This window comes from Chelonoidis abingdonii, chromosome 8, assembly GCF_003597395.2.
Source record: "Chelonoidis abingdonii isolate Lonesome George chromosome 8, CheloAbing_2.0, whole genome shotgun sequence".
In the NCBI taxonomy this organism is placed as follows: Eukaryota; Metazoa; Chordata; order Testudines; family Testudinidae; genus Chelonoidis; species Chelonoidis abingdonii.
Window position 1 is genome coordinate 24,832,732 of NC_133776.1, and position 14,247 is coordinate 24,846,978.

The window sequence follows — 14,247 nt, forward strand, 5'->3', positions numbered from 1 at the left end:
CTGCTGACAAGTGAGGATTTGCTTTAAAATGACTACATAAATCAAATCAGTACTTGGCTCAAAGATTTGCAGATGAGTTGGTGTGAAAGGTTCAGATGGATAGCAGGAGAGAGACTGTGTTTTCATGCTAGTAGAATGCTACTACATAGGCACTCGGTGGCTAAAATACAACTTTCCTATGTCATATCTCAATCTGCTCCCACTGTTTAAATCATGTTAAATGTTTTCTATAGTTCTACTTAGTCATGCTATTGGGACATTTCTGTTTTATTTTCAGTCTTTCCATAAGAGCTATTCTAAAAGGTGAAATTGTCAAATACCAATTTATGAAAGTTATTGAGGAATAATACTGTGGAACATTCAATCTGCTGAAGCAGTAAAACACTTGAAGGAAGTTTATTTTGTACAGTGAGTGGTTAGAAATTTTTTTTTTCATATTTGACCTTTTTTTAAGAACAGAACTACAGTTTGTCACCTTTCCTGTCACATTTATATTATTTTCAAGTGTGACTGCATTAATGAATTTTTATATGAGGCTTTGCCCCATCAGTTCTGATATTTACTGCGTCATTCCAAAGCCAGTGACCTATGGCTGCACAAAGTCTTAGATTTGACTTGAGTGAAACGGCAATCCACTGGTCTCAAAACACCATCACTACGCAATCTGCTTTCATTCTCACTGGGAGGAAAGGGGAACAAGCGGAACTATCCCTGAGTTACAACCCCAGACCTCTCCCCATTGCCCACCCAGGGAGAGGAGAAGTAGATGCTTGTTCTTGGGACAGAAGGAAAAGGCAAGGAGAAAGGGAAGGAAGGAGAAAGAAATAAGGAGATGAAGAATGATTGAAGTACTTCTCGTGTCACCATCCAATCACTCCAAAATGGGTGTTCATAGAATTGCAAGAGAGGGGAGGGAAAGAGAGGTGAAGAGAGAAGTAAAGGGAGGAGAGAAAGGAAAAAAAGGGGACAAGAATACAAGACTAGGCATGGGGCAAAAAGAGAGGTTAGTATGCCACCACTTAAAGATCTGTACATAGTGTAGAAGTATAAAGAGGCAAGGAAAAGCAAAGGGATGAGAGGAAGAAGAATCCTATGCTGTAAACAATCAGATATAAGTGAGTGCAGCTGCATGGAGCAACTGACTTTAGGCATAAAGGCCTGAAGAAAATGTGAGATGACTCTGACATTATGAGGAGGGAAAAAATGGAAGAAACTGAGCTAAAGATGTGGTCAACGTTGGGCTCAGTCATTCTGAGGATTGAAGGGACTTTCATTAGCTAAATCAAACTCAAAGCAAGCAATGCAGTCAATTTGTTAAAAAATAAATTTCAAGAATAAAAGAAGTAATCGAAGATTTAAAGGCTGAGATAGAACACGTGTCATCAAGGATGAAAAGCTGGCTGCCTTGAAATGGCATAAAATGGGAAATAATCAAGAAAGTTTCAAACTTGGCAGAAAACAGACCATCAAGCTATAAATACAAGATGTTGCGATGTTCCAGCTCTACTCCTTCAGGACTCTTTCTCAGAAGCAAAAATGACCATTTTAGTTGCAGAATTTGATAAAGGCTTAAGAGTAGACAGTGAAAAGTGCCTGGAAAGCAGGCACACTAAGCCAAGCTTACCACCTCAACATGCCTGGTCTCACGTGAGTATCGTTCACAAAAGAAAAGCAAAAAGGGATACGTCTACACTGCAATAAAAATCCTATGGGCTGTGAGAATCAGAGCCCATGACAATTGACTTGGGCTCTTGGGGCTCAGGCTGTGGGAGGAAAGTTGCAGTGCAGATGTTTGGGATTGGATTGAAGCCTGGGCTCTGAAACCCTGCGAGGAGGGAAGTTTTCTCAGCTGAGGCTCCAGCCCAATCCCAATTGTTTACACTGCAATTTTTAGCCCCACAGCTCAAGCCCTGCGAACCAAAGTCAGCTGATTGAAGCTAGCCTTAGCTATGCAGCAGGTCTTATAATGCAGTTTTCAGAGTAGCAGCTGTGTTAGTCTGTATCCGCAAAAAGAACAGGAGTACTTGTGGCACCTTAGAGACTAACAAATTTATTTGAGCATAAGCTTTATCTCCCCAATATATGTTCCATTCTATGCATCCGAAGAAGTGAGCTGTAGCCCATGAAAGCTTATGCTCAAATAAATTTGTTAGTCTCTAAAGTGCCACAAGTACTCCTGTTCTTTTATTGCAGAGCAGATGTACCCAAAAGAGACTGCTTGCAGGGAATGCATCCCTATTGTGTCTAGGGTTTCATTAGACAGAAGAAATATTGGACAGAAAAAGAAGAAATATTTGGAATTGTTTGATGCAACAGAGGCATGGCTGTCTGTGCATATTTGCATTATTCAAGCTGGTTCCATCATTCATTGTGAAAAAATTATCCAAAAAGCTAGCTTTTTTCCCCCTGCATGCAAAATAGTTGTGAATTGATTTCTGTGAATCATTTTACACACTCCCATATCCATCGTGTAGAAGTACAATTTTTTTCTAATTAATTATCTCAAATATGAATAAGATTGCTAGATGGAATCTTTAAACTATAATGTTTAAAGTGCTTGTAATAGTCCATGTTTTCTATTTTGAAAAAATCCAGGGTTCCTTTCAATTATACCTGCATATCTCTAGAGTGTTGTTAAATAGGAGGTTGAAGGAGAGGTACCTCCGAGAACCTGAAAAGAATGAGTATCCTTGTAATAATGCACTTCTTGCAGAGCCTGCCTAACAGGGGTTTTCACACTAATTATTTCAAAATGTGTTCATAAAATTTGCTTTTCTTTTGACTTACAGATTATTCATTTTAAAGACTTAAAATTCACACACTAGAGCTGAAGATTTTATTTTACTCTAAAAGTTTGCACTTTTTTAGCTTGATCTAAGTTGCACATTTGTAACATGAAAATAGAACAGTACACAGTACTAAATGTAGCAGGGTATGTCTTTGGTTAAGTTCCTACCTCCTCTTGAGCCTGACTCAAATTCTGAATCAGCTCTGCTTGCTCCTGGATTAATTTTTCCAGTTCATCTGACTTCTCTTTAATTTCTTTCCTCATGCCCTCTGACAATGAATCACTGTTGTTCTGTTCCTTCTTCAGCTGAAATTCAAGCTCAGTAACCAGCCTTTTAAGGCTTTGCATTTCTTCTTCCTTATCTCCAGCTTTCTCTGTAAGTTTGATCTGGGCTTCCTGAAGCTGGTTTTTAAGAATTCCCACTTCCATCCTTAGGCTGTTGATGGCACTGGATATTAATCCAGGTATCTGTATGATAAATCTTACATTAGTTCACATGCAATGATTTCTTTGGTTATGTAGAATTTAATACCAGACAAAAGGATCTTTGCAGGTGAATAAGACAGTGAAGATGTACAGGTCCTAACAGGTATAAATGAACAATACCACTACTGTGGGCCTATAGAGTACCCTTCAAGGATGTCAAAGTGCTTCAAAAATGTAAGAAAATTCAGGCACAGAGAGATTAAGTGATTTGCCTAAGATCAAATAGTGAAACTGTGCTAGAAATGGGAAAAAGTCTTCTGATTTCTAATCTCAACTTCAACTTCTAGAGCAAGTAGATAGTCTTCTTTTAAAAATAATATACAGATACTACGTAAATAAAATGTTTTATTTTCAACTGTTTAAAAACCTGGCTTAACATAATGAATTTGAAATAAACATAATAAAAATCTCTTTCTTGATTCTCCAAATGTCTCAAGGGACATCTAAAACTTTTGGAAAACTACCGGATATCCTTGTTCATAAGCCAAATTTTTTTAGTAAAAAAGGGACGCACCAGAGAAGGGGGTCGGCTTATGAATGGGTACAGAGAGGGAGAGATGGGACACAGCCCCTCCCCCCAACAAAGGGAGCAAGGAGAAGCAGCACAGTCAGCAGAGACAGAAGGGAAGAGGCGAGGCCAGAGATTCTCCGCTTCTGGCTTATAAACGAACCGGCTTATGATCGAGTATATATGGTATTTTCAGTTTTTATATCAATTTTGGAAAACTCAGATTTGGATAAATAGGATTCAGATAACTGGTGGTTTATCTGGCTAGAAAACACCTGAAAAGAGAAAGGAATAGAAAATTGTATTGAATGAAAGAAATTAACATAGATAAAGGGAGAACTAATGGACTCAATACTTGGCTTTGTCCAATGAGCACTAAACTCAGCTGAAGAGGGAGAAACCACTGGGGATAGCTCTATGCCAGCCCAGTATAGTTCAGAGTAGTCCCAGGGCTTTGACTTTACTTTTAATTAAATACATTGTGTAAGAAATATAGTTTGATTTAAAAAAAAATTTAGTTAGCCCATTGTATGACACTGTAAGGAAAATCAACAGGTCAAAAAACTATAGGTATGAGAAATCTGGGTCTGAGTAAATGCAAAAATATCTGCCCTATAATACCTTTAATTGAAATAACTATATGCAAAATGTGTTTGCTCTGTTCCATTTCAAATAATACAAAACGTACTGTATATACTAAAACAGGGAGAAAGTGTAATGAGATGCTAGTAACCTATCTAGATAAAGAAACACAATCTAAAGGGATTAGGGTTCCCCCCCCACTTTTTTGTCTTCAAAGTATATTATCTACTGCAACACCAACTTCCTTTCAATTGCTCCAAACCTTCATCTGTAGTTCCTCTTGATCTTTCTGATATTTTGCTATTAATTCTTGGTGCTTTTGTCTTTCAATGTCTAGTTCCATTCTAGCATCTTCCTTGAGCCTGAAAATCTCTTCTGTGTGTCGTGCTTGGTGTTTAGCTAGACCAATTTCCATCTAGATAAAAAAACGCACTGTTTTTAAAATAAAATATACCAAGTTATCTCACAGCATTTTCACACTGAGAACGTTCTTAGTTATTATAAGGTTTAGCAGACTCAAATGGTGTGAAGTTCAAATTCAATTCAGATACGCTTTCCAAAGTATCTGAATTATTGGAAACAGCAGAGTCTGCAAAATTGGCAGTGATACCAGCTCTTAACATCCATTGACTTCACAACAATCTGAGGGGATTCAGCTTCCCATGGGCAACAGAGCATTTTGCAGGATCAGGCCTCCAGATTGGCAAATTAATGAGAAATTCGCACAAAATGTTGATACTACTATTTCTGGCCCTAGACTGGAATCAGAATGATATCAACATGTCCATCCCCAGTAGACAGAGTATCATTTACTTTGCATTAAGTATACATTTGGATTTTTGGAAATATGCATAGCTATATGCTCCAGGGGCTCACATACTATAACTACACATTTTTACAAAGTAAATCAGTTAGAAACTACAAATTCTTCTTTATCTAAATGACTCATCAAGACTATCAATAACCCAATACCTAATTTCACACACATCATCCTAAATCACCCCTTCTCAAAAGCCTGGGAAAACAGATAGGCCTTGCATTATGCTCTTAAGATCAGCAGACCGGAGGAAAGTCAATTCCTCAGCTGAAGCCATTTTGCCACTAGCTCTTCATATTAAAAACCAAGAAGTCATTAGCTTGTGAACCTCCGCCGATCTCACCTGCCATGGTACACATGGGGAGAGAAGCACTCTTTCACACAGCTGTAACCCTGGCTTAACAGGTTGAAAACAATTTCTTGAATTACATATGAAATTAATCATAAGTGAGTGATGTTGCAGCAGAGGTCTAATTTGCTCCCTGAAAACTAGGCTGAACAAATGGCTGGCATAGTCTGCACTCTCTGATATTTCCTAGTGGGTTGGGGATTTGCTGAATAATCCTTCTAAATGTGATAGGATGAAATGAAATGAAGTGTGGAGTAAGGACACAGAGGTGGTTGGACCAAACTATTACTTTTCCTTTCTGTGCTAATGCTAGATTATATAATCCTTAGCTGGGTTAACAAAGAGGACTATTTTTCCAGCAAAGCTTGCATCTGCAGGTAAACCTCTGCTCATTATAGTATTATTTTTTAAGGTTGAAAACCAATACATGTCACAAAAACCCAATTACTTGTGCAGTAACTGTTGTTCTTCAAAATGTGTTGTGCACTTATGCATTTCACTGTGGGTGATGTGTGCCCAATGAATTCTCAAACAACATCTTTTGCTAGCAGTGCCAGCAAGAGGCGCATGTACCTCCCAACTGTCCTTGTGCACTGAACCAAAGATATAAAAGGGCCTGGCCACTTTCTCTCTGTTCCTTCAAATGGCCAGAATATAGTACCTGAAGTAGCAGGGAAGGTGGGAGAATCATGGAATGCCTATGTGCACAACATACCTCAAGTACAACAGTTACTGTACCGACAAGTAACCATTTTTTCTCCTGCAAGTAACTGTGCACATATACATTCTACTATGAGGTGACTCACCAGCAGTTTTCGGACAGGGGGTAGGACGTCACATTATTTGAAGAGCGACTAACACTGACTTGCCAAAGTTGGCCTCATCTTAGGAAGTCTGAGTAATAGAGTAGTGTCTGGAGAAGGTTTGTACGCATAACCATGTTGCTGCTTTGCAAATGTCCACTACAGGGGTTTTGCTCAAAAAGGCTGAAGAAGCAGAATGAGCCCTAGAATGGATTGGGCTGTTATCCTCGGTGGAGGACATACTTTTGTCAGGTTAAGCGTAGCAAAGCTCGATAGTCAGAAATCCAACATGAAATACACTGGGCTGTAACTGGTTGCCCTTTAATCCTCTCAGCACAGGATACAAAGAGTTTGGGAGAGGATCTGAAAGACTTTGTGCAGTACAAGCAAAGTACCAGAGCCCTTTGGACATCCAATTTATGAAGCTTTTCTTCGGCTTTGGAAGAATGAGGCTTTGGAAAGATCATTCAATAGTCTAGTTGAGGTGCAATGATGAAACCACTTTAGGCATAAACTTAGCATACAGACTAAGAGAGACCTTGTCTTTGTGGAATATGGGAAGGAAGAATCAGCTAAAAGTAGCTCTGACACCCTCCTTGCAGAGGTAACTGCTACCAGAAACACTATTTCACTGATAACAGTGGCAGAAATGTTGTTGCCAAAAGGTTCAAAGGGGAGTCCATCAAGCAAGACAATACTACATTCAGGTCCCATAAAAATGCTGGCTCAGATATAGGAAAGTACAAGGGAATTTTCCCCATAAAAATCTGGATACCAAGGGCGTGAAAAGATAGAATACCCATTCACTGGTGGGTTTACTGCAGAGATGAATGCTAGGTGGACTCTCACTGAACTGATAGAGAGACCAGAGGATTTCAGCTGTAACAGACAGTATAGTATATATCTAATCTCTGTGCTGTTTGGTGATAATTGGTGAGATTCCACCCAGATTGAAAATCTTTTCCATTTTGCTGCATGTGTGGCTCAGGTGGAATCCTTTCTGCTGCTCACCAAAATAGCCCAGACATCTTAGGAACAAACTCTCTCCTCATTGTTCAACCAGAGATCATCAATGCTGTGAGTTGCAGAGATTGTAGCTTGGGGTGCACTGACTTACATTGTGTAACCATGCCTTTTTGGGTCACAACTGAGAATGCCAAATTCAGGACAAACTGCTAAGAAACAGGGAAATCTCAGGGAACCCAATTAACATCAAGTTAATGTAAACGTTAATGTGTTTTATAGTGTAGAATCTTCACATTTAGCCATGAAAGCAATATGGTCATGTGGCTCGGTTTTTCTTCTTATACAGCACATTAGGTCTGCAATGTCTTTTCTCCTGTATAGTTTCAAGACTAGTTACAAGCACTAACTGTGAAATATCAAGTATCAGAGGATAGCCACGTTAGTCTCTATCCACAAAAACAATGAGAGCTTATGCCCGAATACACCTCTACCTTGATATATTGCGACCTAATATAACACGAATTCAGATATAATGTAGTAAAGCAGTGCTCCAGGGGAGTGGGGCTGTGCACTCCAGCGGATCAAAGCAAGTTCGATATAACGTGGTTTCACCTATAACACAGTAAGATTTTTTGGCTCCCAAGGACAGCCTTATATCGAGATAGAGGTGTATATCTGTTAGTCTTTAAGGTGCCACTGGACTCCTCTTTGTTTTTGTCAAATATCAGTATCACAAGGCCTTTTAACATAAAGTGTGTTCTTAGGTATCACTCTTAACGTGTTCAGGGGGTTTTCCAAAAGATTAGGCACATTGTACATTTTTACAGTTCTTGATATTAGCAACACATTAGTCACAAGAATTAACATTAGCATTAACATCAAATCCATTACAAGTGTACATTTACAATCAGTTTTGCCACGCCATGCCTTCTGCTCAATACCATTGGAGCTTTGGCAATTTAGGGTTAACCTGTGACTTTTATTTGTAAAGTTTAGCTTCTCCCTTCCTCCCTGTTCTGAAGGGTCAAAATCTGAGCTCTTTTGTGTAACAGAACCCATTGGCTGGCCAGGTCTATGCTCTTTGCTCAGGGGTATAGGCAAGTCTTTCTATCCCCAATCAGTCAGGTAATTTGCATCAACACAGACACTAGTCTATTTACCAGTTTTCAGATTCTTAGTCATTACCAATTCCAAGGTTGGACTCTGTCTTAAAGAGATACCATCCATTTTCCCTAGCATGTTAGACTTAAGGTTCTTTTGTCCTTCCATTACCAACCTCTGCTTCCATGTGGAATCATACGTTGAGTCCACTAAGAGACTACCAGACATATCCAAAGTGTCTAGAGATGAGAATTTGCCTACCATCCTCTGTATTCTCATAGGCGCAAGAACTAAGGGTGTGTGTGGGGGGGGTGCTGCAGCACCCCCAATTTTTGTACGGGGTCCCATCCGCCACCCCGGGCCAGGGTCCTGGCCCTGCTGGTCCAGTGTGTGGGAAAGGTGGACTACGGAAAGGGAGGGAGATGAACTGGATGACATATCCCTCCTTTATGGTGTTGAGCACTGACTTGTCCAAAGTAATCTCTATCCATGCACCGTAAAAAGAGAGGAAGGTGAGATATGGTTAGTGTGTAGTCTTCAACTCAAATGTCAAAATGATTGCTTCAAAGCCAGCAAGAACTGGTGAAAAGGGCCTACTAAAATTATGCTGATTGGTGATGTCTGGGAGGCTTAGATCTCTTAGATACACCCTGAGGTCTCAGCTCATAGAACAATCTGTACTGAGTTTGATGCTTGAACTGTTGTCTGTCCTCCTGTGTTCAGGTTCTGAAGAGCAACACATAGTCTTTTCCAGGAGTTGCATCTTAAGGTGAAGATCCCTCCATTTCTTCATCCTTGTTGGGAAAAAGCTACAAGTAGGACATATGTCCCTCACCTAAGTTTTCTTTCTTACATATACATTTTATTATTCAGCCTGTGCCACTCAGCTTTGCCAATGAATAATAATTTACCATAGAAATTGGGTATTTGAGATTATAAATCTCATGGCCCTCACTGAGGTGATATATATATATGTCTTGTGTGTGCAAGCTCAAACTTTCTGGACAGTAGTGTCAATTGGGGCTGCATTAGCACCCTTATGTATGTCCTTAAGTGTCTCCATTTTCACTAAATCAAGAATCTTTTGCAAGTCTCTGAAATATTGGGAATGAGGATGGGTTAAGAATGAGACCCTATGCAGGTAATCATCACAAAGAACCAGAGTTACTATGGTATGGAGTCATCATTTCTTCACTGGACATTGCTTGCATGGGTCCCCACTGAAGATAATTAACAAGCAGTCTTGTTTTCCCCACTCTTCAGATCACCTTTAAATTGTAATCATAAATAATCAAAGATACAACACCCCATTGAGATGAAGGAGGCAGCTTATATCTCTCTCAGGATTCATTCTGTCCGCAGATTTAAGATGAGAACCTTGCACTGGTGGTCTGCATTCAGAATCACTTCACAGCCAAAGCACCTGAAGCAACTAAAGCAGCTAAATAAGTGGTCTGATTTACAGAGGTGCTGAGCAGCCACACCTCTCAGTTATCCCACAGGAGGTCCAGCTGTGGCAGAACTTCTTAGAATCAGGCCACTTATTTAGCTGCTTAAGTTTGATAATTTGTTCATAATTTCTTTAAATGTAAGTTTGGATTCTAAAGGATATCTGAAGACAAATCTGTGCGCTAGCATGGTCTTTCTGCATAGCATAGTTCTAATGGACTGTCTTGCAATTTGTTAAATGATTATAAATACTATACTAAACATACACTGTAGTATGTTAACGTCTTAATCTTAAAAAAATTGCATAACGCATCAGCTTTACAGACTGACTTTGATATAATTATCTAATTTCAGGAGTTAAATATCTATCAAAAACCACTGAACATTTTTTTGGGGAAGATGGTGTACATGGTCCTCTTTTCTAACAAAAAAACTTAATCTATGTTTTAATTTTTTTAACCACATTGTTAAAAATTCTGTTATTGATCATGAAACTCATATCCAGTGCTAGCCTGGAGTCAGTATATATTGAAGCACTATAGGACCATGAAAATGGAATTTTATATTATTATAAAGTCATGAGACAGCTTTAAATGTGGCATTACAGATGTATCAAAAACTATCTTCTGGTTTATTAGATCTTAGAAATAAGAGTTTTAGGATTCAATTTATAGAAAATCATATCACAACTATTAATTACAGCAAGTTTATCCTAGAATCAAGCCTGCTGTAGGAGTTTACTCGATTAGATATTGAAATGACAATCGACAGTATTATACTCTTAGAAATAATTTTGACGATTAAAAATGCACCTCAATTTACATTTTTCAACCTCAATTTACATTTTTCACATCCAAGGAACAGTTGAAATTAAGTAATATCCATAATAATGAGTAAACTGGCAATTGTTTTTCAAAGTTCTTGGTCTAGTTGCATAACAACTACTGAGTCTCTAATTATTTGTGTACCCAAAAGCAATTAAATACCGAATAACAATTTAAACAAAACATTTTTGAACTTTTTTTTATTTAAGTTTCTGAAGTTTGTTCAAACGTGGATTTAAAGGATTTTGTTTTTTAAAAAAAACACTTTCTGCCTATACAATGGCACAATGATGCTAGAAAAAGATGACAATGTCTCATTAGTTATTCTTTCATCTGATGAGAGCATTATAAGAGCACTTGACATTCACCACATTTTAATGGCTATGTAAGCAAACATATAATTGCTTTCTCTTATTTGTACTAGTCTTTTATCTAGTTTTTATGTCAAGCTGCGCAACAGGGGAGAGGGATGGCTCTAAGATTCTGATTATGCAAACTGCGTGACCTCATACTAAAATTATATCCTGTACTAGTGAAGTTAAGACGTTTTAAGAGAGACATAACAGATTATTAATAGCTCAAAAACTCTGTTGAGACTAAATAGAGTTCACAAATATAGCTCACATATTGAACCAAAAAAAGAAAATTGTAGTTACAAAAAAGTTTAAGGCTTGAGTCAGAAAATTCAAAGGTATTGTTCAACATTGTCCTCCTTCCCATTTGATCTTTTAATTCATTGTGACAATTCTTTGCCTGGAATAACTTTTTGTGTGTGTAAAGGTGTGCAGGTCAGAAAATGGGCTGGATATTTACAGGAACTTAAGATAGTTAGACATCCAAATCCCACTGTAACTCAGCTCTCTTAGCCCCTTTGAAAATTCCAGTCATGGTCTCCAGTTCTCCATTGCCTCGTGATCTGGGTTGGGGTTACAAAAGGTTATATGCTAGCCCCAGGGCCTGGTGCCATATCCACTGACTGCAGAGACTATTGTGAGAGAAGAGATGGTGAAGTAAGATTAGGACAAGCATGTGAAGAGTATTACAGTATCAGAGGTGTCTATAAGGTGCCACAGGATTCTCTGCTGCTTTCAAGAGTATTACAGTTAGTCAATTAGACCGCAATCCTGGTATGACTCCGCATGGGTAGCTCAGTATATTATATGGTAGCACATACGGATCTTTTGCATGGATAGAGGATACAATCTAATTGACTGAACATGATATTTCTGAATGATATAAATAACACTTACAAATAAGCTTTTGTAAATGTTGTACTTGATTGAGGTATGTTTATATTTAAAAAAAAAATAGCTGGAAATACTCCCCCCAGTCTGGATCTATATACCAAGTATATATTTATTTTAAAAGGACTGAAAAATCTTGTCCAAAGATTATAATAAATACTGATGAACTGAAATGAAACTAGCACTAGTGCAAACATTTAAAATAAGTACATGAAATGAAGGCATTTTGTTGGTAAAAATTCCAGTGCACTTTTGTAGTTACAACTTCAAGTTGTGCGCTAAGTTGGTTGTGTTTCATACTTTGATATTTTTTCAAGATTACCTAATCAGTTTAGCCTACTCCATGTGTTCAAGAGGATAAACAAAGGCTAATTTATACTTTTTCCTCACAGCTGTCAGAGGCAGAGAAAAGAAAATGCACTCCCAAAAGATACCATGGAAGTTTTCCTTCCCAGTAAGACAACATTGAAGTAAGAAGGCAAGAATCGTGCAGAGGTGAGTACGGTCTCAAAGAACCTGTTGGAAAAAAGAGGATTGATGGGTATGGAGGGCCATGATGCTGACTTATGGATGCTTATCTGAACCAAACTTTAAAACTTCTGAAGTTTCCCCATACCTCGTTTTTAATGCATTTTTCCAGTGTTGCAGCTGGCTTACTATGTATTTTATATGCTGTTTTGCAATGAGGAAGCTGTTTTATTGAGTGTTTTATATATGTAGGGAGGCTGATTTACTGCATGCCCTACAGGTAGTCACATTATGCTGGGATGGGAATGTTTGTTTATGTATTTTACTGCTTTTTCAGTCTTTCAAGCAGGCCATGAGGAAAATATTATTTCAATTGGGATCTCACATTTGAATGGGAGTAAACTTGCAAAATGTGAAAGTTGTATTTGGCTGATCCTTTATACCTATATAATATTCACCTATCCATGTATAGGTAGAAGCAGACCATTTTCCCCCTTTCCTTTTCATTTCTATTACTTTAGTTTTACATACTTTACATACAGCAGGGTATGTAACTGAACCAGGATTTATTCTCTGAATTGTCAGCGGTGCCCACCTTAACTGCTGCTGCTCCTGTCTGATATTATTTTATTAAGCTTTCTTAAGTCCCATGACTCTCTTTGTGGGGAACACAAGTAGTGTCAGTAATGCTAGAACTATACATAAACTCTGGGAAGGGATCTAGCTTGTGGACTGTGTTAGAAGAAGTGCTTAATTTTGCCCCATCTTGCTGTAATCCATACACCACATGAACCTACTGACTATTTGCATAGGCAGTTCTCTTTTCTTGGTGCAGCACAGGTTTGGGGAGCATAAGTAGAGTTAAATATACCTCTCTGTGTGTGCCCTTGAGTTACTTTCACAATGACATAGCCCGTACACATGTCCTAGAACCATGACTAATCTCTTTCCCCCAGTTTCTCTCTGTGTGTGTGCCATACTTCAAAAAGCCTGTTCCTCTGCCAAGACAATTTATCCCTAGACTTACTCAGAGCAATCAGTTCTGCCTGCCCCATTCTGCTAACTATCCTTTTCCTCACATGCAACCTTCACTTCACTTTTCTCTCTATCAAAAAAGTGTGTGTGTGTGTGTATTTAACAAGATTCTTATTCTGTCTCAAACCTTCTCTTTCCCTCACAAAAGAAAAGTGTCAAAGCTGGTCACTATCCTACTAACACTCAAAAATAAGAAAAAAAGAAATGTTATGTGAAAGTGGCTTTTCACACTTCTGTATAATTCAATGTATAAAATAACCAATGCCATGCCATTTCATGGAAAAGTTCAACTGCAGGAGGGTGAAATCACTTGAAATGTAAGAGAGACAGTTCTCGCAGTAAACGTCACCAAAAGAAGTCCTTACTTTCACACATCTCTACTCTGCAGAGGCAGCAAGTATAGAACAACAGCAGTATCAGCAGCGGATGACTATTTGGCAGAGATGGCAAAGGACACCATTAAGGGTGCAGACGCTAATAGAAATAGAATCTGTAACAGAACCTCCTTTGCACTCCTGTATTAAGGGATTATTCTTCGCTCTGTGCCCATCTGTCACGGAGTCCCCGGGCGATGCTCTGGAACTGCTCCCCACTAAGCCAGTCAGGACTTTGGGGAGCCTCCTCTCCCTTGGAGCAGACTTGTTCAGGGCAAGAAGCTCACATGTCTTCACCTCCTGGGTCTCTCCTTGGAGCATTCAGCATCCTCTGCCCCTCCGTGGGCTTCCCACAGCGAGCCCACCCAGGCGGGGTCTTGGGGAAGCCACAGGGTTCTGCACCCCCACTTTGCAGTCAGATGTGACTCTTAGCCAGGAAAACAGAGGTTTATT

The 14,247-nt window shown here is 38.8% G+C and overlaps 1 protein-coding gene across 1 annotated transcript in view; it reads right to left on the bottom strand.

The window, feature by feature from the left end:
- LEKR1 (leucine, glutamate and lysine rich 1) overlaps positions 1-14,247 on the bottom strand; it is a 136,482-nt gene that overhangs the window by 17,235 nt on the left and 105,000 nt on the right. The window contains exons 11-12 of the mRNA XM_032805522.1: positions 4,627-4,779; positions 2,957-3,256 (exon numbers count right to left, since the gene is read on the bottom strand). Of these exons, the coding sequence (XP_032661413.1) occupies positions 2,957-3,256; positions 4,627-4,779 (453 nt within the window). The remainder of the gene's footprint in view (positions 1-2,956; positions 3,257-4,626; positions 4,780-14,247) is intronic.